The 24,356-nt window shown below is 46.9% G+C and overlaps 1 protein-coding gene and 1 long non-coding RNA gene across 3 annotated transcripts in view; both read right to left on the bottom strand.

Annotated features, from left to right (window-relative positions):
* LOC125643127 (uncharacterized) overlaps positions 1–24,356 on the bottom strand; it is a 180,779-nt gene that overhangs the window by 31,470 nt on the left and 124,953 nt on the right. The gene's annotated exons all lie outside the window — the stretch shown is intronic.
* On the bottom strand, positions 1,359–2,841 carry LOC142070995 (uncharacterized). Its single transcript, XM_075125113.1, has 2 exons — positions 2,289–2,841; positions 1,359–1,900 (listed from the first exon to the last, which is right to left on the bottom strand). The coding sequence occupies exons 1-2, from the start codon at positions 2,839–2,841 to the stop codon at positions 1,359–1,361; spliced, it is 1,095 nt and encodes a 364-aa protein (XP_074981214.1).

Here is a 24,356-nt window from a genome sequence, read left to right as displayed (position 1 = left end):
GGTGCTAATGGGGCAGGTTCATGCTGTGGAACGCCGATTCTGGGCTCGGGAAACAAGCACAGACTGGTGGGACCGCATAGTGTTGCAGGTCTGGGACGATTCCCAGTGGCTACGAAACTTTCGCATGCGTAAGGGCACTTTCATGGAACTTTGTGACTTGCTTTCCCCTGTCCTGAAGCGCATGAATACCAAGATGAGAGCAGCCCTCACAGTTGAGAAGCGAGTGGCGATAGCCCTGTGGAAGCTTGCAACGCCAGACAGCTACCGGTCAGTTGGGAATCAATTTGGAGTGGGCAAATCTACCGTGGGGGCTGCTGTGATGCAAGTAGCCCACGCAATCAAAGATCTGCTGATATCAAGGGTAGTGACCCTGGGAAATGTGCAGGTCATAGTGGATGGCTTTGCTGCAATGGGATTCCCTAACTGTGGTGGGGCTATAGATGGAACCCATATCCCTATCTTGGCACCGGAGCACCAAGCCGCCGAGTACATAAACCGCAAGGGGTACTTTTCAATAGTGCTGCAAGCTCTGGTGGATCACAAGGGACGTTTCACCAACATCAACGTGGGATGGCCGGGAAAGGTGCATGATGCTCGCATCTTCAGGAACTCTGGTCTGTTTCAAAAGCTGCAGGAAGGGACTTTATTCCCAGACCAGAAAATAACTGTTGGGGATGTTGAAATGCCTATATGTATCCTTGGGGACCCAGCCTACCCCTTAATGCCATGGCTCATGAAGCCATACACAGGCAGCCTGGACAGTGGTCAGGAGCTGTTCAACTACAGGCTGAGCAAGTGCAGAATGGTGGTAGAATGTGCATTTGGACGTTTAAAGGCGCGCTGGCGCAGTTTATTGACTCGCTTAGACCTCAGCGAAACCAATATTCCCACTGTTATTACTGCTTGCTGTGTGCTCCACAATATCTGTGAGAGTAAGGGGGAGACGTTTATGGCGGGGTGGGAGGTTGAGGCAAATCGCCTGGCTGCTGGTTACGCGCAGCCAGACACCAGGGTGGTTAGAAGAGCACAGGAGGGCGCGGTACGCATCAGAGAAGCTTTGAAAAACAGTTTCATGACTGGCCAGGCTACGGTGTAAAAGTTCTGTTTGTTTCTCCTTGATGAACCCCCCCGCCCCTTGGTTCACTCTACTTCCCTGTAAGCTAACCACCCTCCCCTCCTCCCTTTAATCATTGCTTGCAGAGCCAATAAAGTCATTGCTGCTTCACAGTCATGCATTCGTTATTCATTCATCACACAAATAGGGGGATGACTACCAAGGTATCCCAGGAGGGGTGGTGGAGGAGGGAAGGAAAATGCCACACAGCACTTTAAGCACAGCACTTTAAAAGTTTACAACTTTAAAATTTATTGAATGACAGCCTTCTTTTTTTTGGGCAATCCTCTGTGGGGGAGTGGCTGGTTGGCCGGAGGCCTCCCCACCGTGTTCTTGGGCGTCTGGGTGTGGAGGCTATGGAACTTGGGGAGGAGGGCGGTTGGTTACAGAGGGGCTGCAGTGGCAGTCTGTGCTCCAGCTGCCTTTGCTGCAGCTCAACCATACACTGGAGCATACTGGTTTGGTCCTGCAGCAGCCTCAGCATTGAATCCTGCCTCCTCTCATCACGCTGCCGCCACCTTTGAGCTTCAGCCCTGTCTTCAGCCCGCCACTTACTCTCTTCAGCCCGCCACTTACTCTCTTCAGCCCTCCACCTCTCCTCCCGGTCATTTTGTGCTTTCCTGCACTCTGACATTATTTGCCTCCACGCATTCGTCTGTGCTCTGTCAGTGTGGGAGGACAGCATGAGCTCGGAGAACATTTCATCGCGAGTGCGTTTTTTTTTCTTTCTAAGCTTCACTAGCCTCTGGGAAGGAGAAGATCCTGTGATCATTGAAACACATGCAGCTGGTGGAGAAAAAAAAAGGGACAGCGGTATTTAAAAAGACACATTTTATAAAACAGTGGCTACACTCTTTCAGGGTAAACCTTGAAAGTTAACATTACATACATAGCACATGTGCTTTCGTTACAAGGTCGCATTTTGCCTCCTCCCACCGCGTGAACGGATTTTGGTTGAATGCCAGCAAACATACACTGCAATGCTTTGTTCTACAGTGATTCCCCAGTACGTGTTGCTGGCCTGGAGTGGTAAAGTGTCCTACCATGAAGGACGAAATAAGGCTGCCCTCCCCAGAAACCTTTTGCAAAGGCAGAACCGCAAATGCCAGGGCAAAGTAATCCTTTCACATGCTTGCTTTTAAACCATGTATAGCATTTTAAAAGGTACACTCACCAGAGGTCCCTTCTCCGCCTGCTGAGTCCAGGAGGCAGCCTTGGGTGGGTTCGGGGGGTACTGGCTCCAGGTCTAGGGTGAGAAACAGTTCCTGGCTGTCGGGAAAACCGGTTTCTCCGCTTGCTTGCTGTGAGCTATCTACAACCTCCTCCTCATCATCTTCTTCGTCCCCAAAACCTACTTCTGTATTGCCTCCATCTCCATTGAAGGAGTCAAACAACACGGCTGGGGTAGTGGTGGCTGAACCCCCTAAAATGGCATGCAGCTCATCATAGAAGCGGCATGTTTGGGGCTCTGACCCAGAGCGGCCGTTCGCCTCTCTGGTTTTCTGGTAGGCTTGCCTCAGCTCCTTCAGTTTCACGCGGCACTGCTTCGGGTCCCTGTTATGGCCTCTGTCCTTCATGCCCTGGGAGATTTTCAGAAAGGTTTTGGCATTTCGAAAACTGGAACGGAGTTCTGATAGCACGGATTCCTCTCCCCAAACAGCGATCAGATCCCGTACCTCCCGTTCAGTCCATGCTGGAGCTCTTTTGCGATTCTGGGACTCCATCATGGTCACCTCTGCTGATGAGCTCTGCAAGGTCACCTGCAGCTTGCCACGCTGGCCAAACAGGAAATGAGATTCAAAAGTTCGCGGTTCTTTTCCTGTCTACCTGGCCAGTGCATCTGAGTTGAGAGCGCTGTCCAGAGCGGTCAGAATGGAGCACTCTGGGATAGCTCCCGGAGGCCAATACCATCGAATTGTGTCCACAGTACCCCAAATTCGAGCCGGCAACGTCGATTTAAGCGCTAATCCACTTGTCAGGGGTGGAGTAAGGAAATCGATTTTAAGAGCCCTTTAAGTCGAAATAAAGGGCTTCATTGTGTGGACGGGTGCAGGTTTAAATCGATTTAACGCTGCTAAATTCGATCTAAAGTCCTAGTGTAGACCAGGGCATAGATAAGGTGGCTTAACAGAAACGTATCAGGTTAACATTTTGACCTGACCAGGAAAAGCAGATAGTGATTGAGTGGAGGAGTTCCAGAAAACCATGGATAGTGGGTGGGGAGTGGAGACAAACAAAATATAAAGGATGATTGTAAGGGACATGCTTTCCCAGCAGGTCAATCAAATACATTAATCAAGTTAAATAAAATACCTGATTGGACTGAAGTGGGAATGTTTCCTGTTACCACCCGCTCACACAGTGCAGTGCCTGGTACTGAGAGTGGGAGTCTAATCCTGAAGACAACCCATCTAATTGTTAATAAAAATAATGATACCTGGCATTTCTAAACCACTGCTGGTCCCACAGTGAACTTTTTGAACCTAACCTCTGTAATCTTTAAGTCTCTGAGGCTAGGGACACTCACACAGGATTGAATTTATGGACATGAGTAGTCTGACTTCAGTGGGACTCCCTGTGTGAGGAAAGTTAAGCCTGTGTGTGCTTGCAAGCGTGGGGCTTTCACAGTCTGGGAGTTTGGATTCTCCTAAAGATTTGTAGGTAACATTTGTGGAAGGCCCCTATTCCAAATTCATATAAACAATGGACCATCTTTAGGATGGTGCACACGATGGCTTTGATCCTGCCAGAGCTCTGCCTAAGCACAGGGGGGCACTCCACATGGAGCTCCCTGCAGGATTGGGGTCTTTGCCAAGTAAAGGAAAGCACAGGGGTGGAAGACAGTGCAGCAATACAATCTATTGTTCTTGCTTTGTTTACAAATGGAATTACCTGCCCTAGTCTCCCACACAGGTGTTGTAAGTCTCAAGTAATTCACAAGCATCATATACTCTACTTTCAGAGCATTAGCAGCATTCAATTATTACTGTGGTAGACCTTCATGAGTGTTCTTCATACCACCTCGTTTTGGGGGCAGAGGTCATAATGGACCTTCCAGGCCTCTGACAGTGAGGTGAAGCTATATTCCCACTCTTCCCGAGCCCTCATTGCCTCATCTCATGGCCATTCTATCTGTCCAACGAAGAAAGATGGACTAGTCTTATCTACGCTAGCATTTTTGGGGAAGTCTCCCACTGTTTGTTGCATGATCATTGTTGCAGCTCCACCAGTGACAGCAATGATGGGAGTGCAAGCGTAGGTGGGCTGCCAATGTTTTAACTGTGGTGCCATCTAGCCCTGATCTGAGAAGATCTAGAAGACAAGGTGCCTATGACCTGTCTATCCTAGCAATGCACTGGAGCTGTGCCAGTGATGGTAGGAGAATTCCCCCCAAAATTCTAGTGTCAATTCAGTTTATAGGATTCCCTTCCGTACATGTCATTGCTGCTCCTTTATCAGCAAGAGGATTTGCTGCAGAATGATATGGAATGCTCTCTTCTCCCTGAGCTCCTTTCTTCTTTCCACAACCCTCCTGTGAGGTCCCCACTGATCTACGATGGCCAATAGTAAAAAGCCAGGTCCAAGAAATGACCTTAGGCTGCAATATGAAAACAATTCATATCACTTTACGTTTCTTTGGTTCAGTGAGGGAAAGTCATGACCCCTTCCCCAGCTAAATGTCAAATGCTCTTAAATCCCTTTTTCCACTGAAACAGAGGAACAGTCTTCCAGTCAAGTGACTGCTTTCCCCCTCTCCACCTGTGTGTTGCAGGGACAGATTATTTTAAAGTTCAGATTTTATTCTGAGTCATCATTGTTCCAGAAGAGAGGCTACAGGGGTCTGATTTTCTGTTGTTTCTCAAATGATCATTAGGCTTAATTTTGCGATTATTGGGGCTGCTGGGTTGCTTTGCAAGTAGTATGAGTAGAGCCTTTTGCAGCTTGGCGTCCTTGGGATGTATATAAGAGAGATTCTCATAGGACTGGTGCTTTATAAACAAACAATCTAGGGGCTAGAGTCTGTCTGCTGTAATACTTTAAATTCATCCGCCTACGCATAAGGCAAAAAATAAGCTCCTCTAAAGTGACCAAGGTACAGGAATTTGCCTGTATCTTTTCAGTGAAGGTCATCAGTTTCTTTTCAACTGTTAACAGATTCAGTACTGTATGTACCTAGATTCTCAGGCAACCAATTTTTCATTGCCTGCAGATTAGGAATTATATTAGATAGCAAGAACGAGAGCTTAAAATATTCATAAAATCTGCCTGTATTATCTGTCTGACGTGAGTCTGCCTTCTTATTGCAGTGAATCAGAGAAGCGAAATTATTTCCAGGGCCTGTAGATTTTAAAGTGGTGGCTTCACCTCTTCAGGAAGTGCCTTCCACCACAAAAGGGATGGCAAGAATGGGAAACAATGAGTGTAGAATCTAGTCTAACACTAACATTTAGCGCCCTGTTCTAAAGTCCATTGAAGTCAATGGGCATTGGACCAGGCCCTCTGAGGCTTAAAAAAAAAGATTGGAATAACTACAGTATGACCCGTGTTTACTTGTAAGAGCCTGTTATATGGGTAAGCAGCTGCACACGATACAATCCCATTTTCTGAACTGCATTACTCAAGATGCCCTAAGAAGCAGACACGAGTCACATGGGACAGCATTTCATACTTGCATTCTTTTTTCAGAGCATTAAGTGTCAAAGCCTCATCGAGGGACATATAAACAGTGCAGTCACATGTGGCATCCTCCTTAACCGTGGAACCCAAAGCACTGAGACTGGGAGTAGTGATAAAGTATGAGCTGTCTCATCTGGGTAGATTACAAGCCTTTTGGGGCAGGCACCATTTCCTCTTAAGTGCATGTACAGCACCCAGTACTTATGGGGCCATGATCTGGGTTGGGATCTGTAGGTTCTACCATAATGCATTGGATAAATAAATATATGATAATAATGGGACATTTCTTTTTTACATAGGACGAAGGTGATAGGGGTGAGCAGCTGAAACCTCAGTGGGGAGACACTGAGCAGTTGGAGCCTCTGGGTAGGGGATGAGAGAACTGAAGAAACAGGTACTCCTCTAGATCAGTGGTTCTCAACCAGGGGTATGCGTAGCCCTGGGGGTATATCAACTCAGCTAGATAACAGCCTAGTTTTACAACAGGCTACCTAAAAAGCACTAGCGACATCAGTCCAAACTAAAATGTCATACAGACAATGAGTTGTTTATACTGCTTTATATATGCTATACACTGAAATGTTCGTACAATATTTATATTCCAGTCAATTTATTTTATAAATCTGTGGTATAAAGGAGAAAGTAAGCAATTTGTCAGTACTAGGGTGCTGTGATACTTCTGTATTTTTATGTCTGATTTTGTAAGCAAGTAGTTTTTAAGTGAGGTGAAACTTTGGGGTACACAAGACAAATCAGGCTCCTGAAAGGGGCACAGTAATCTGGAAAGGTTGAGAGCAACTGCTCTAGATAACTTTTAAACTCCCTCTACAAATGTTAGCTGGCACTGCTAACTGGAAATCCTTTACTTATGTCTTAGGACTGCTCCGACTCTTCATTTTCCTTTATAAACAGAACCAGCTGACCTTCTGGTGCCCCAAACAAAACTAGATCCTGCTGCTTCCATAGGAGATGGATGGAAGATTTTTCAGTGAGTCCCTTTTACTTTTGTGCTCTTCTGTGTAACCCTCAGACCAGCCTTACTTATACCAACATAGCAATAGAACAGTGCACATATTCCATACCAAAAAATGAGAGAAAAGTATAGTCAGATTGCAAAGTGCAGCACTCCAAAGTCAGGAAATGCCTATGTTAAGGCTGTCTGTCCAACCTCATTCCCGGTCATGTAATCTCCCTGTGGAAACTACTGCAAGGGCTTCTATGGAAGAGTAACATTGGGAAAGTATTTCATGTATTTGTAGCTGCCCTTTAATGTAACTTAGCACCTGCATAAAAAAGGAGGAGCCAGCACCATGTGACCAGACAGCTCTCGACAGACTACAGTTTGAGAACCATGGAACTTCTTGATCATTTTGTTCATAATTCTTACGCTATATCTTTCATTCTGGTTCACAGTATCTGTATAGTGAAAGAAAGAGAGAGAGAGTGTGGGACTGGGAGAGATGCACCCTTTCCTGTGCCTCAGGGCTCAACCCAGGTTGTCAGCTGTTCTCTCATCTGACTGCTCTGTTTATCCTGCTTTCAGCACAAAGCTCTGGTTGGTGCTGATACCAGGTCATATGGAAGCATCAGACCACAGAGCTCCTATCCCGTCGCCTAGCTCCCTCTACTTGGATGGGCAAGAATGAACTTTGAGCCACCTCCCTTCCAGTCTGCTGGATGCTACTGTGGAGAGAGAAACATCTCTGCTGGTACTTCCTCAGGAGAACACCCTCTTGGTGCCTCCCTATGGGGGCAAATCGTCCCTACTTGATGCACTCCTTTATGGGGAGTGAGGAACCCCTCTGGGAAGTGGGGAGAGGAATTTGAGAACTGGAGCTCTGGTCACATTCTCCCAGCAGCTGGTCTGTCTGTGATCCTGGCAATGGGAGGTTCCTGGTGTGATCGTGCTGGGGGCTGGTATGGGGCTGATTCTGATAAGTGGCTGTGTGGAAGTTGGTGGTGGGTAGCTGTGTGGCTCCAATACACTGGCAATACAGCTATGGTGCAGGCACTGGGGTGTCGTCACACAGGTGTTTACAGGTAAGCATGAGGGTACAGGGCAGAGAGAGAATATAATGGTGGTTGGGGGGTGATATAGGAAAAGAATAGATGGCGTTTGGAAATGGGGACAGAAATTATGTGGTGGAATTACCACTCCTCTGAGGTCGAAGGACTATTTATTCCAATTCAGCTTCTAGTTCCTCCCTGCCAGGGGTGCTGGAACAATTTTTATAGTGGGGGTGCTTATAGTGGGGGTGCTGAGCCAAACTGTAAACCATGTATATAAGGGAACTCACTTCACGCCAAGGGGTGCAGCAGCACCCACTGCATCCCTAGTTCCAGCATGTATGCTCCCTGTACTTGTAATTCCTTTTTTATTCTTTTGTAGGGTAATGTGCACTCATTTCATAGCAATATCAAAATAATTCAGTAGAATAGCACATTGATATCCTGTAGTGAGAGAGAGAAAAACACTCCCCGGGCAAAAGGTTCCTCCTAGAATACAACACTTTACCAGTTTGCAATTACTCCCATTTTTCTTAGCCTTCTGATTATCATGTGGGATTTGTGTAAACAACATCACACAGTCAGTGCAGGACCAATTCAAATTCCAGCTTTGTCTGAAACCATAAAACCTCCTGTAGCTGTTGACATCGATGCAGCTGAACATGTCGGGTTTTAGAAAATCTGGTGTCAGACATAGCTCTGAAAGGTTGACTTGTGCCATGGAAGAGGTCATGCTGCCTCCACCCGCCACGAGAAGTCACAGAGTTTCTCCTCTGTAGACTGCAGTTATCAGCTTGTGTTTGTCCTTTGGGCCGTACCATTTAGATCCCTGCTTCGGATGTCCTTGGAAAAGGCGGTGATGGAAACTTGAGGGAAGAAAATATATCAAGAAAGCACGGCGATGACCGTATCTCACCCCCACCGCTGCCAGTGCCACGGAGAAGCTGTGTCAGAGGCATATGACGAGTCTTTCTAAGGCAAACAAGAGGACCGTGAGGGGGCATGTGCCACCGGGTGTTACTGCTGTAGCAGTGCTTGTGAAGGGACGTTGCGATGGGACCTGGATTTTCTGACTCTAGCGGCAGCACGCTGATACATGAGAATGAAGGATGCTTCCTCCTCTCAGAAGGAAGAGACCCTCTCCACAATGTGAGGTGACAAAGATACCCACAGAAAGCAGAGCCCCTAATTTGGGCCATTGAGACCCTACCGTTCAGACAAATCCCCCTTACTGATCATCTCCCTCTTTACACTCCCTCTTTTAGTAGCTCATGTCTTTCTTCCTTCCCAAGCTGTCTGACCAGAGATGGACCAGCATAGGATCCTGGGGATGCTGAAAGCATCCTGGCCTGTCTGGTAAATGGCCTGTATTTTCACCTGGCCTGACTCAAGAGATCAGTGGCCATTTGAAGGGACGCTATCTCATGAACCACCATTGATAGTACATTGATAGTACCATTGATAGTAATTCTATACTACAGAATATTAAAGGATTGTTTTATGTTACACCTATTAGCTGCTTTCCCTGATACAAACCCACTTCCCCTTCCCCTGGCTGTGTAAATTACACCAGCCTAAACTAATTTACACGGAATTACTAATGATGAATAGAGCTGGTCAAAATATGGGACAATTTTGCACCCTCTCATTTTGGGGTATGTGAGTCAAAATTTTGATGGAAAAGGTAGTCACCATTTTGGATTTATATATTTTTCCATCAGTTCCAATGATGAATAACTTACACTAGCATTTAAATCCCCTCTGAATTTGGTCCACATTGAAAAATATAGCATTCGGGTAATTTCCTGTCACTGTTCCATTTACCTGTAACAAACCTTGTGACTGGAGGGGCCAGACTCTTGGTTGCAGTTCAGCTCCTTTTGTGCCACTGAAGTGGTACAAAGAGACAGATCCGACCAGCTGAGAATTCCCCCAGCTCAGAGGAGCTCTAAGCTCTGCCTATGTTCATCTGGCATATGGGTCCCTAAAGACCTGTAAACCAGCTGCCATATGTAAGAGCAGTACTTCTGCTGCTCTAATCTATACTGGGGATCAGGGCAGCACAGTTCCACCTTGATATTCAAGAGAGCCATTTCAATGCAGGGATTCTTCTATCCTTAAAGGGCTTTTCTCTCCCTTTTCTTGTGTTGCTCTGGAAACAATGGACTCCGGATTTTACTTAGGGTATGGCTACACTACGGAATTAGGTCGAATTTATAGAAGTCAGTTTTTTAGAAATCTGTTTTATATATTCGAGTGTGTGTGTCCCCACAGAAAATGCTCTAAGTGCATTAAGTGCAGTAACTCGGCAGAGTGCTTCCACAGTACCGAGGCTAGAGTCGACTTCCGGAGCATTGCACTGTGGGTAGCTATCCCACAGTTCCCGCAGTCTCCGCTGCCCATTGGAATTCTGGGTTGAGATCCCAATGCCTGATGGGGCTAAAACATTGTCGCAGGTGGTTCTGGGTACATATCGTCAGGCCCCCCGCTCCCTCCCTCCCTCCGTGAAAGCAAGGGCAGACAATCGTTTCGCGCCTTTTTTCCTGAGTTACCTGTGCAGACGCCATACCTCGGCAAGCATGGAGCCCGCTCAGGTAACCATCACCCTATGTCTCCTGGGTGCTGGCAGACGCGGTATGGCATTGCTACACAGTAGCAGCAACCCCTTGCCTTTTTGTGGCAGCAGACGGTACAGTACGACTGGTAGCCGTCATTGTCATGTCCGAGGTGCTCCTGGCCATGTCGGCTGGGAGCGCCTGGGCAGACATGGGCGCAGGGACTAAATTTGGAGAGACTTGACCAGGTCATTCTCTTTAATCCTGCAGTCAGTCCTATTGAACCGTCTTATGGTGAGCGGGCAGGCGATACGGACTGCTAGCAGTCTATGATTCTATGATTCTCATTCGTCTGTGCTCTGTCAGTGTGGGAGGACAGCATGAGCTCAGAGAACATTTCATCACGAGTGCGGTTTTTTTTCTTTCTAATCTTCACTAGCCTCTGGGAAGGAGAAGATCCTGTGATCATTGAAACACATGCAGCTGGTGGAGAAAAAAAAAGGGACAGCGGTATTTAAAAAGACACATTTTATAAAACAGTGGCTACACTCTTTCAGGGTAAACCTTGCTGTTAACATTACATACATAGCACATGTGCTTTCGTTACAAGGTCGCATTTTGCCTCCCCCCACCGCGTGGCTACCCCCTCAACCCTCCGTCCTCCCCGTGGCTAACAGCAGGGAACATTTCTGTTCAGCCACAGGCAAACAGCCCAGCAGGAATGGGCTCCTCTGAGTGTCCCCTGAAGAAAAGCACCCTATTTCAACCAGGTGACCATGAATTATATCTCTCTCTCCTGAGGATAACACAGAGAGATAAAGAACGGATGTTGTTTGAATGCCAGCAAACATACACTGCAATGCTTTGTTCTACAGTGATTCCCGAGTACGTGTTACTGGCCTGGAGTGGTAAAGTGTCCTACCATGAAGGACGCAATAAGGCTGCCCTCCACAGAAACCTTTTGCAAAGGCTTTGGGAGTACATCCAGGAGAGCTGCGAATGCCAGGGCAAATTAATCCTTTCACATGCTTGCTTTTAAACCATGTATAGTATTTTAAAAGGTACACTCACCGGAGGTCCCTTCTCCACCTGCCGGGTCCAGGAGGCAGCCTTGGGTGGGTTCGGGGGGTACTGGCTCCAGGTCCAGGGTGAGAAACAGTTCCTGGCTGTCGGGAAAACCGGTTTCTCCACTTGCTTGCTGTGAGCTATCTACAACCTCATCATCATCATTATCATCTTTTTCATCCCCAAAACCTGCTTCCGTGTTGCCTCCATCTCCATTGAAGGAGTCAAACAACACGGCTGGGGTAGTGGTGGCTGAACGCCCTAAAATGGCATGCAGCTCATCATAGAAGCGGCATGTTTGGGGCTCTGACCCGGAGCAGCCGTTCGCCTCTCTGGTTTTCTGGTAGGCTTGCCTCAGCTCCTTAAGTTTCACGCAGCACTGCTTCGGGTCCCTGTTATGGCCTCTGTCCTTCATGCCCTGGGAGATTTTGACAAAGGTTTTTGCATTTCGAAAACTGGAACGGAGTTCTGATAGCAGGGATTCCTCTCCCCATACAGCGATCAGATCCCGTACCTCCCGTTCAGTCCATGCTGGAGCTCTTTTGCGATTCTGGGACTCCATCATGGTCACCTCTGCTGATGAGCTCTGCATGGTCACCTGCAGCTTGCCACGCTGGCCAAACAGGAAATGAGATTCAAAAGTTCGCGGTTCTTTTCCTGACTACCTGGCCAGTGCATCTGAGTTGAGAGTGCTGTCCAGAGCGGTCACAATGGAGCACTCTGGGATAGCTCCCGGAGGCCAATACTGTCGAATTGTGTCCACAGTACCCCAAATTCGACCCTGCAAGGCCGATTTAAGTTCTAATCCACTTGTCAGGGGTGGAGTAAGGAAATCGATTTTAAGAGCCCTTTAAGTCGAAATAAAGGGCTTCATCGTGTGGACGGGTGCAGGTTTACATCGATTTAACGCTGCTAAATTTGACCTAAAGTCCTAGTGTAGACGAGGGCTTAGTGTGTGGAGTAGAGCTCTCAGAGGATCCCCTGAAATCCATCTTCTCCTCTTCCTTACCTAAAACATAAACCCTGATTCATGAAAAAAGACTTGCACCCATGCTTAACTTTCTGCACTGTGAGCAATCTGACTGATTTCAACAGGACTACTCACAGGCTACGTCTACACTGCAGCTGGAAGCATGCTTCCCAGATGCAGCTGGGGTGGACAGACATGTGCTAGTTCCACTCTCGAGCTAGCACACTAAAACTAGCAGTGTGGGGCAGCTCAAGCTAGCTGTCCAAGTACAAACCTGCCCAATCCTCTGGTACGTACCCGGGAGGCTAGTCCAAGCCACACCCACACCCGCATGGCCACTCTGCTATTTTTAGTGTGCTGGCTCAAGCAGAGCTAGCACGTGTCTGTCTATCCATGCTCCCAGATGCAGTGGGAACATACCCACAGTGTGTAAGGTCAAGCATGGATGAATGTCTTTGCAGGTTTGGAGCTGTATTTTTCTCCGGAAGGTATTTTTAGTATGATTACTGCAGGTTCTTGTTCGTCACCCTCCCTTCTTCCTTTTGTTCTAAGTTGCTCCCTCTCTGCCTTTTTGTTATTATTGCTATTTAAAGTTTTATAAAGGCTGGTTTATGTTTTATCAGTATAATGTTCTTATATTTTAGAATGTTTTCATAATATTTTGCTTGTATAATACTTGAAGCCTGTTAGCACAGCAGGGGTGGGTTTAAAACCAAAAAGAGTTTTTAAAACTCTAAACAAGGGAAAAAATGTTTCCCTTTTCCCCCTTTGTAGCCCAAATACTTTTCATGCTAGTGTGTGCTTGTGCACCAGAGTGTAAAGAAAATTGGGGGGAGGGACGGGGGGGGGGGACACAAGAGAGAGAGAGAGAAAGAGATGGTAACATTGTAGGGAAATGACCTCAAAGTGGTACCCTGCTGTTCAGTTCTCAGCTGGCCCTTCTGATGTTGTTTAGTAGCTAATTAAAGTCAATTACTAATTCATTATTAGTTTGTGTGAAGCAGCTTGGGAGACAGAACTGCTTTTTCAATCTGTGAGCGAGATCCCCCTATAAAACACCAGGACTGTCATCATATGCACTTCTGAAAATCAGCCACACCACATGCGTGCACAAATTCAAAGAGTAACAAAGGGCTGGGATGGTTTGTAGAAATAAGTCAGTTTAAAGATATAATGAAAAGGAGTACTTGTGGCACCTTAGCCCTGGTCTACACTAGGACTTTAGGTCGAATTTAGCAGCGTTAAATCGATGTAAACCTGCACCCGTCCACACAATGAAGCCCTTTATTTCGACTTAAAGGGCTCTTAAAATCGATTTCCTTACTCCACCCCTGACAAGTGGATTAGCGCTTAAATCGACGTTGCCGGCTCGAATTTGGGGTACTGTGGACACAATTCGATGGTATTGGCCTCCGGGAGCTATCCCAGAGTGCTCCATTATGACCGCTCTGGACAGCACTCTCAACTCAGATGCACTGGCCAGGTAGACAGGAAAAGAACCGCGAACTTTTGAATCTCATTTCCTGTTTGGCCAGCGTGGCAAGCTGCAGGTGACCATGCAGAGCTCATCAGCACAGGTGACCATGATGGAGTCCCAGAATCGCAAAAGAGCTCCAGCATGGACCGAACGGGAGGTACGGGATCTGATCGCTGTTTGGGGAGAGGAATCCGTGCTATCAGAACTCCGTTCCAGTTTTCAAAATGCCAAAACCTTTGTGAAAATCTCCCAAGGCATGAAGGACAGAGGCCATAACAGGGACCCGAAGCAGTGCCGCGTGAAACTTAAGGAGCTGAGGCAAGCCTACCAGAAAACCAGAGAGGCGAACAGCCGCTCTGGGTCAGAGCCCCAAACATGCCGCTTCTATGATGAGCTGCATGCCATTTTAGGGGGTTCAGCCACCACTACCCCAGCCGTGTTGTTTGACTCCTTCAATGGAGATGGAGGCAATACAGAAGCAGGTTTTGGGGATGAAGAAGATGATGATGATGAGGAGGTTGTAGATAGCTCACAGCAAGCAAGCGGAGAAACCGCTTTTCCCAACAGCCAGGAACTGTTTCTCACCCTAGACCTGGAGCCAGTACCCCCCGAACCCACCCAAGGCTGCCTCCTGGACCCAGCAGGCGGAGAAGGGACCTCTGGTGAGTGTACCTTTTAAAATACTATACATGGTTTAAAAGCAAGCATGTGAAAGGATTACTTTGCCCTGGCATTTGCGGTTCTCCTAGATGTAGTCCTAAAGCCTTTGCAAAAGGTTTCTGTGGAGGGCAGCCTTATTGCGTCCTTCATGGTAGGACACTTTACCACTCCAGGCCAGTAACACGTACTCGGGAATCATTGTAGAACAAAGCATTGCAGTGTATGTTTGCTGGCATTCAAACAACATCCGTTCTTTATCTCACTGTGTTATCCTCAGGAGAGTGAGATATAATTCATGGTCACCTGGTTGAAATAGAGTGCTTTTCTTCAGGGGACAGAGGCCATAACAGGGACCCGAAGCAGTGCCGCGTGAAACTTAAGGAGGAAACTTAAGGAGAAACTTAATGCTTCTCAGAGGAGCCCATTCCTGCTGGGCTGTTTGCCTGTGGCTAAACAGAAATGTTCCCCGCTGTTAGCCACAGGGAGGGGGGAAGGTTGAGGGGGTAGTCACGCAGTGGGAGGAGGCAAAATGCGACCTTGTAACAAAAGCACATGTGCTATGTATATAATGTTAACAGCAAGGTTTACCCTGAAAGAGTGTAGCCACTGTTTTATAAAATGTGTCTTTTTAAATACCGCTGTCCCTTTTTTTTTCTCCACCAGCTGCATGTGTTTCAATGATCACAGGATCTTCTCTTTCCCAGAGGCTAGTGAAGATTAGAAAGAAAAAAAACCGCACTCGCGATGAAATGTTCTCCGAGCTCATGCTGTCCTCCCACACTGACAGAGCACAGACGAATGCGTGGAGGCAAATAATGTCAGAGTGCAGGAAAGCACAAAATGACCGGGAGGAGAGGTGGCGGGCTGAAGAGAGTAAGTGGCGGGCTGAAGAGAGTAAGTGGCGGGCTGAAGACAGGGCTGAAGCTCAAATGTGGCGGCAGCGTGATGAGAGGAGGCAGGATTCAATGCTGAGGCTGCTGGAGGACCAAACCAGTATGCTCCAGTGTATGGTTGAGCTGCAGCAAAGGCAGCTCGAGCACAGACTGCCACTGCTGCCCCTCTGTAACCAACCGCCCTCCTCTCCAAGTTCCATAGCCTCCACACCCAGACACCCAAGAACGCGGTGGGGGGGCCTCCGGCCAACCAGCCACTCCACCACAGAGGATTGCCCAAAAAAAAGAAGGCTGTCATTCAATAAATTTTAAAGTTGTAAACTTTTAAAGTGCTGTGCTTAAAGTGCTGTGTGGCATTTTCCTTCCCTCCTCCACCACCCCTCCTGGGCTACCTTGGTAGTCATCCCCCTATTTGTGTGATGATGAATAAAGAATGCATGAATGTGAAGCAACAATGACTTTATTGCCTCTGCAAGCGGTGATTGAAGGGAGGAGGGGCGGGTGGTTAGCTTACAGGGAAGTAGAGTGAACCAAGGGGCGGGGGGTTTCATCAAGGAGAAACAAACAGAACTTTCACACCGTAGCCTGGCCAGTCATGAAACTGGTTTTCAAAGCTTCTCTGATGCGTACCGCGCCCTCCTGTGCTCTTCTAACCGCCCTGGTGTCTGGCTGCGCGTAACCAGCAGCCAGGAGATTTGCCTCAACCTCCCACCCCGCCATAAACGTCTCCCCCTTACTCTCACAGATATTGTGGAGCACACAGCAAGCAGTAATAACAGTGGGAATATTGGTTTCGCTGAGGTCTAATTGAGTCAGTAAACTGCGCCAGCGCGCCTTTAAACGTCCAAATGCACATTCTACCACCATTCTGCACTTGCTCAGCCTGTAGTTGAACAGCTCCTGACTACTGTCCAGGCTGCCTGTGTATGGCTTCATGAGCCATGGCATTAAGGGGTAGGCTGGGTCCCCAAGGATACATATAGGCATTTCAACATCCCCAACAGTTATTTTCTGGTCTGGGAATAAAGTCCCTTCCTGCAGCTTTTGAAACAGACCAGAGTTCCTGAAGATGCGAGCATCATGCACCTTTCCCGGCCATCCCACGTTGATGTTGGTGAAACGTCCCTTGTGATCCACCAGAGCTTGCAGCACTATCGAAAAGTACCCCTTGCGGTTTATGTACTCGGCGGCTTGGTGCTCCGGTGCCAAGATAGGGATATGGGTTCCGTCTATAGCCCCACCACAGTTCGGGAATCCCATTGCAGCAAAGCCATCCACTATGACCTGCACATTTCCCAGGGTCACTACCCTTGATATCAGCAGATCTTTGATTGCGTGGGCTACTTGCATCACAGCAGCCCCCACAGTAGATTTGCCCACTCCAAATTGATTCCCAACTGACCGGTAGCTGTCTGGCGTTGCAAGCTTCCACAGGGCTATCGCCACTCGCTTCTCAACTGTGAGGGCTGCTCTCATCTTGGTATTCATGCGCCTCAGGGCAGGGGAAAGCAAGTCACAAAGTTCCATGAAAGTGCCCTTACGCATGCGAAAGTTTCGCAGCCACTGGGAATCGTCCCAGACCTGCAACACTATGCGGTACCACCAGTCTGTGCTTGTTTCCCGAGCCCAGAATCGGCGTTCCACAGCATGAACCTGCCCCATTAGCACCATGATGCATGCATTGGCAGGGCCCATGCTTTCAGAGAAATCTGTGTCCATGTCCTGATCACTCACGTGACCGCGCTGACGTCGCCTCCTCGCCCGGTATCGCTTTGCCAGGTTCTGGTGCTGCATATACTGCTGGATAATGCATGTGGTGTTTAATGTGCTCCTAATTGCCAAAGTGAGCTGAGCGGCCTCCATGCTTGCCTTGGTATGGCGTCCGCACAGAAAAAAGGCGCGGAACGATTGTCTGCCGTTGCTCTGACGGAGGGAGGGGCGACTGACGACACGGCTTACAGGGTTGGCTTCAGGGAGCTAAAATCAACAAAGGGGGTGTCTTTACATCAAGGAGTATTTCAGGCAGGACTTCACGGAGGGTTCCAATAAGAAATGGTGCACCTAAGTTATCATTCTTATTGGAACAAGGAGGTTAGCCTGGCCTCTGATTGATACATGGCTAGATTTACCTCGCTGCACCTTCTCTGTGAGTGACTGCAGTGTGACCTAGAGGAATGAGTCCCCTAGACAGGGGAGGAGGCAAATGAGTACAAAACAAATCTGGTCTATTTCTTGTTTTGACCCACTCCATCTATCTTTTACATCTTTGGCTGGCAGCAGACGGTGCAGAAGGACTGCATGCCATCCACATCTCATGGCTGCTCAGCAGAAGATGGTACAATACGACTGCTAGCCATCCTCATCTCTTGCCTGTCTAGCAGAAGATGGTACAATACGACTACTAGCAATCCTCATCTCTTGCCTCCCTGGCAGAAGATGGTACAGTACGACTGCTAGCAGTCCGTATCGCCTGCCCGCTCACCATAAGACGGTTCAATAGGACTGACTGCAGGACTAAAGAGAATGACCTGGTCAAGTCACTCCAAATTTAGTCCCTGTGCCCATGTCTGCCCAGGCGCTCCCAGCCGACGTGGCCAGGAGCACCTTGGACATGACGATGACGGCTACCAGTCGTACTGTACCGTCTGCTGCCACAAGGCAAGGGGTTGCTGCTACTGTGTAGCAATGCCGTACCGCGTCTGCCAGCACCCAGGAGACATAGGGTGACGGTTACCTGAGCGGGCTCCATGCTTGCAGTGGTATGGCGTCTGCACAGGTAACTCAGGAAAAAAGGCGCGAAACGATTGTCTGCCCTTGCTTTCACGGAGCGAGGGAGGGAACGGGGGGCCTGACGATATGTACCCAGAACCACCCGCGACAATGTTTTAGCCCCATCAGGCATTGGGATCTCAACCCAGAATTCCAATGGGCAGCGGAGACTGCGGGAACTGTGGGATATCTACCCACAGTGCAACGCTCCGGAAGTCGACTCTAGCCTCGGTACTGTGGAAGCGCTCCGCCGAGTTAATGCACTTAATGCACTTAGAGCATTTTCTGTGGGGACACACACACTCGAATATATAAAACAGATTTCTAAAAAACCGACTTCTATAAATTTGACCTTATTCCGTAGTGTAGACATACCCTTAGAGACTAACCAATTTATTTGAGCATAAGCTTTCGTGAGCTATAGCTCACTTCATCGGATGCATACTGTGGAAAGTATATAAGATCTTTTTATACACACAAAGCATGAAAAAATGGATGTTTACCACTACAAAAGGTTTTCTCTCCCCCCACCCCACTCTCCTGCTGGTAAGACGTGCCTTCCCTTTTGTCTTTTTGCCTCCATTTTAGACTGGAATTCCAAGAGGTGTTGCCACAGTTTGAACATGGCAGAGTGATCATTAGCAATGAATGATTTTGTCCTGGCACTACAGTGGATATGCTAAAGAGGGTGGACAAGCTGCAAGAAACCAGTTTTTCCAGTCTCGACTTCAGATAGGTGGCAATTAAGTAATGGATGACCTGATAGGGAAACAGGTCCGCTTGTAATGGCTCTCTGTCATCAACCAGAACAAGGTGGCAGGAGGAGGAATGGAGGGTCTTGAGACCCTGAAAGGACTGACCAAAACCCAAGGGGCTCTCCAAGTGGCAAGGACTCTGGAGGGAAGGTTTTTGTGTTAAGCTCTTTATTATTTTTGTGTGGATCCGTATTTCTCTTGTGCTCACTCTATGAGTAAAATGTGCATATTTATAGAAAATCCTTCACAGAGTCTCAGTCCCTGACGATGGAAACAGTAAACCAAAGGATCCACAGCTTTGGTTGAACTCTGAGAGCTTGTAGCAGCTACTGGAGAAGCTTGGGAGAACTGGCACTAGTCTCAGGACTGGGAGATTGCACCATGGATGTCCCCACCACCAGGAGGGGTGTCAAACACAGGATTAGCACATGGAGTGTGTGCCTAGAGGTCCAGAGCCAGAGAGATACTGCCTAATCTCTGCCCAGCCCCAGCAAGCCAAGAGCATGTGGGACCAAGATTTATGGGTATCTAGTAGGGGGGAAACTCATCAGGATTGTAACACCTTCCCTGTTGTCTTTGCATTGAGAGAATTTCTGAGGATCTGACCCAATATTCCTTCTTACTTTTTCATCCTCTGAATCCTGCCTAATCATTAGTTAGAATGAGCAAGGTTGTTTTGCCTGATTTTGAACCCAATAAAACATTTTTGCTTTCACTTCTACCTAGAAGAGCACAAAATAGCTTTTTTGTTAAAATTCCTGTGTATTAAACACACATTATACATTAACATGTAACAAAAACAAAAACAAAAACAAAAAAAAAACCAAAAAACCCAGCTTCAGTGTAGTTTCATTGCAGCATTAAATGCTACTTGCACATTGTTTTGTAGTAGATGTGACTAGTAAAGTTAATGTGAATATGTAGGTGGTGAAAAGTCAATGCTGGTGTCTTTAACAGAGACTGAGTGAAGCTGTAATTGTTGAGTTAACTTTGTAGTATGAGATCTATATATGAAGTCTACATTAATGAGAGTTAGGGTTCAGAGACACTAACTGAATCACATTTATATTTTACATTTTAAACTATAATTTCTACTATTGGGTCAGACTCTGCCAAGTTTACACAAGTTGAGTAGAACCTTCTCCACGAGTGGTCCCATCAATTTCAATGGAAAAGGAGTTCCAAGATCAATGGCTCCAGGACAGCGCACCATACAGACTATCCCTGGGCAGGGGCCCCCAAGACTTTCATACTCTGTGGCTCTGGAAACATCAGGGCTTTCAGGGTCAGGGGCTCCAGGTCAGCCCTTCAGGCTTACTGCCTCTGAACTAGGAACCCCAGTGCTTCCAGGGTCTCTGTCTCTGTGTGCCTGGCAGATTGCTGGAGTTGGGGACCCAGGGTTTTCAGGGTCCCTTGCTCTGGGGCAGCCTACCTGATGTGCTGAAGGGGAGCTGGGAACCTAGAACCCCTGGGAGTGCTGGCTCACAAGGTCCAAGACTCCTAGCTAAGCCAGGATTTCCAGGCTCCTGGCTCTTCTTCAGCCTGCCAGGCCAAATTTCACTTCAAAATTACCAGAACAAAACTCTGATTTTTTTCTAAACAGTTTTTTTCCAGATGCCTGTTTCATGGAGAATTTTCACATTGTTTTGGTTTTGTTCCAAAGCAGAACAATTTTATTCCTCCATTAAATGAAATTACAGTATCATTCTCTGCCCAGTGCTAATTTAATGTACACACAATGTTCAATTAGCATTATTAAGTACATTCAAGGTTTTTTTTATATACATTGTAACTGCAATGTAAGTACAGTGTTGTTAACATACAGGATCTGGTGGAAAATTTGTGTATTAATAAGTATAACCTACAGTGTAATTAATGTTTGTGCATAAGGTTTAGAAATTTGAAGTAGCTTGTTGGATCTTTTAGAACCTTTGAAATAGTTCAAAAACTCTCCGGGTTTGCCCATCCCTAACAAGTATATAAAATACTAGGAGTTTTAGGGGGCATGTGGGTGATATGGCAAATCAATGCCTGTTACCTTTAGAGAGCTGGATTTACGTCTGGCCAGGGTGACAATTTGGTTGTTTTTCTTAGGGTATGGTGTGATTGTAGCACAGACAGGAATAACCATGTTAGCTTTAATCTAGCAAGCATGAGTAATGATAGTTGTGAAGACATGGCTGCATGGGCTTCAGCGTGAGTTAGGTACAAGCCTACTGGGGATCTTGGGTACATAGAATCATAGAAGTGTAGGACTGGAAGGGACCTCAATAGGTCACCTATTTCAATCCCCTGCACTCATGGCAGGACTAAGTAATAACTAGACCATTCCTGACAGGTGTTTGTCTAACCTGCTCTTAAAAACCTCTGTAGATTCCACAACCTCCCTCAGCAATTTATTTTAGTGCTTCACCACCCTGACAGTTAGAAATTTTTTCCTAATGTCCAACCTAAACCGCCCTTGCTGCAATTTAAGCCCATTGCTTCTTGTCCTATCCTCAGACGTTAGGGAGAACAATTTTTCACCCTCCTCTTTGTAACAACCTTTTATGTACTTGAAACCTGTTATCATGTCCCCTCTCAGTCTTCTCTTCTCCAGACTAAACAAACCCAGTGTTTTCAATATTCCCTCATAGGTCATGTTTTCTAGATCTTTAATCATTTTTGTTGCTTTCCTCTGGACTTTCGTATTTGGGTTACTCACCCATACCGCTGCACATTCATTGCTACTGTTACCTAGATTACAGCTAATGTGGGTCTGCCTACACCCACTAAAATTACACCTTCATTTGTGGTATAGATGTACCCAGAGACTCTTCCTTGATGTATATTTGTCCCCATCACAATATCACCACACACACTTGTTCTTTGCACTGGAGAGTCTCAGGGGTGGCACAGAGAATTATTGATGATCAGAACTGTTAATACAGTGTAGAGTTGTGGAGAAAATCCTGCACAATGCCCACCCATGCCTGAAAGTAGCAAGTACTGTCATTTCTTAACTTGATTAAGCACTAAAATGTACCAAAAGAGTTCCCCGAGAAAACAGATATTACAGGATAAGATGTCTGCAATGACCTGTAGTCAGTTATGAGTCAGTAGAGTTGAGATCAAGGGTAAGTCCTATATTAGGAATCATTCTAACCTTTGAAGCCAGAATATCCTCCTAGAATGGTGATTCCCCAAGGAACTCTTCTACAATAGTTAGATTTACTGTTACAAGAACAAATAAGTGCAGCAAAGTCTACAAAGGGCTGCTGTAACCTAGTGACTGTATCAAAACCTTCTGGAAAATGTAAAGATGTCTTGAGCTGTTTATTTTTTTCCAGCTAGGTCAATGGTCGTACCCTGGCCATCATGGGATGATTCCTCTCTCTACAGGAAAGATAGTTTACTTTGAGATAGTAGCTGTCATACTCAACACATCAACTTACTTTCAAAAAAGTTGGCCCAATTCTGCAAACATTACCACACATAGGGCTTATAGCCATGATGAGATTCTCTCTGTGCAACATGCTTGTAGGGTGTCTGAAGATGTTCTTGCAAGCTCCAGGAACCACAGGGCTCTCTGGCCACCTGCAGTCATCACATGCTGTCCCGTCTTTACGTGCAGTAAGAGGCTTCAAAGCATATTGACAGTCCAGGCATCTGATGCAGCACCTGCTCCTATAGTGCAACTATCTGGGTTTCACAATTCAGTGTTGGGCATTTCCTCTATCGCTTAAAGGGATTGTTCTGAGTGGCTCCTGCCCCTTCTGTGTGTCCACAACCAGGATCCCCCACACATAGGGGATGAGGCCATGAGATTTTTGTTGAGTCAGAACCTGGATAATATTTTATGAGGTTTCCTCTTTTGCAATGCTTGGCATGGGAGAGGATGCCCATGCAACCTAGAGACAATGTGGATCAGGCATTGGACTAGGAGATCAGAGACCTGGGTTCTATTCCAGACTCTACCACTGCCCTGCGAGGATGACTTTTGTGAGTCATTTCCCCTCTCTGTGCCTTTGTCTGATATGCAGTAGCTCAAACAGAAATTACAGACTTGATGCACGAGCTACTGGGTGAATTTATATGGCCTGTGTTATGTAGGAGGTCAGATGAATTGATAATGGTCCCTTCTGGACTTAAAAATCTAGGACTACAGGGCCAGATTCTTAGCTGGTGTAAAACAGGGGCATTCCACTGATTGCAACAGAGCTAAGATGATTTACCTCAGCAGAGGATTGGGCCCACAGGCTTTTTTTTTTTCTTTTTTTTTTAAGTAACAATTCAACTCAGCCTCAGCCTTAAATAAAATCCAAGTTCCCTGCTAAAGGCCTTGTGTAGTAGGGCTTCCCAGGATGGGAAGGACCAAGCTTTGCTCACAAATAGCATGGGCTTTTCCTGTTTCTGTAACTTGGCTTGGAGCTGGCCTTTGGGCGTCACCTTTGCCTATCCACATTCAGATGTCACTTGTGTTCTGAAATAAGGGTCTTTTAGTAAAATCCTGTGGGGTGGATCTTTGAACTCCATCTGGACTGCAGCACAATAATAGGGCTGAAGAGAGTTCATCTGTACCTGATTACAAATTACTTTATACTTTAAGAGCAAGATGGTAGCATTTGCCACAAACCTGAAGCAGTGGGCGATGCAGAGTTGGGAGGTAGAAACCATACATCAGGGAGGCAAACAGTCCCTGACACTGCTCCATGCACATGGCAAGCACCAGTATTCAGGCTGCTGCAGAATGTCTCTTTTGGCAGGCCAGCCATACTCCACAGGCTAGGGCAGAGGGACTGTAGGGCCAAGGCCCCATCTCCTGCCCACCTTCTTCCAGCAACATTGGTACTTGAGAGGAGCTGGGGTGAGCTGTCCCAGCACACAGGGAGTGCAGGATTACTATTACTGCTACCGTTGAGCAGCCATGTAAGCTTGGGGCCGCTTCTTACTCTCCCCTCCACTGCCAGTCAAGGCCAGCTCACAGTCTGGCCCTAAAAACAATGGTTATTTATGTAACAGTGTTAAGAAAATACATACATCACATTATCTGTGTAACAAAGGGCCTGATTCTGCTCTCTTGCTACTGGCCAAACTCCCCCCTGATTTCACTGGGTAATTTCCCTGAGCAAGAGTGCAGGTCAGGCCCGGCCCAGAGCTACCGCTAACTACAAAATTATTTTATTATGCAACACCAGTGGAACAGTTTATTGGAAGCCTAAACCTGTCTTGTTAAATATGATCTCATTATTTGGATTTCAGTTATGCTTTGCTGAAAACCAGAATTTGCTGCAAGAATTCCAGTATCACTTAGATTTTCTGAAAGAAAATGGCTGAGTGATGATCAGAAATCCATGAATTACAGGCTTGACAGCTTTTGACTTAAAACACTTACAAAAATTATCAGTAGGATCTCTTTTAACAGCACTCTGATG

Source organism: Caretta caretta, chromosome 1 (genome assembly GCF_965140235.1).
Source record: "Caretta caretta isolate rCarCar2 chromosome 1, rCarCar1.hap1, whole genome shotgun sequence".
NCBI classification, from domain to species: domain Eukaryota; kingdom Metazoa; phylum Chordata; order Testudines; family Cheloniidae; genus Caretta; species Caretta caretta.
The sequence above is the reverse complement of the archived record's forward strand: the minus strand, read 5'-3'. Positions and strand labels throughout refer to the sequence as shown.

Bases quoted from the DNA above. Each gene is read 5' to 3' on its own strand.
- LOC142070995 (XM_075125113.1), bottom strand. From the start codon at position 2,841: ATGATGGAGTCCCAGAATCGCAAAAGAGCTCCAGCATGGACTGAACGG. The intron at 1,901-2,288 runs GTGAGTGTACCT...TTTCTCCACCAG, and splicing joins AGGCGGAGAAGGGACCTCTG to CTGCATGTGTTTCAATGATC.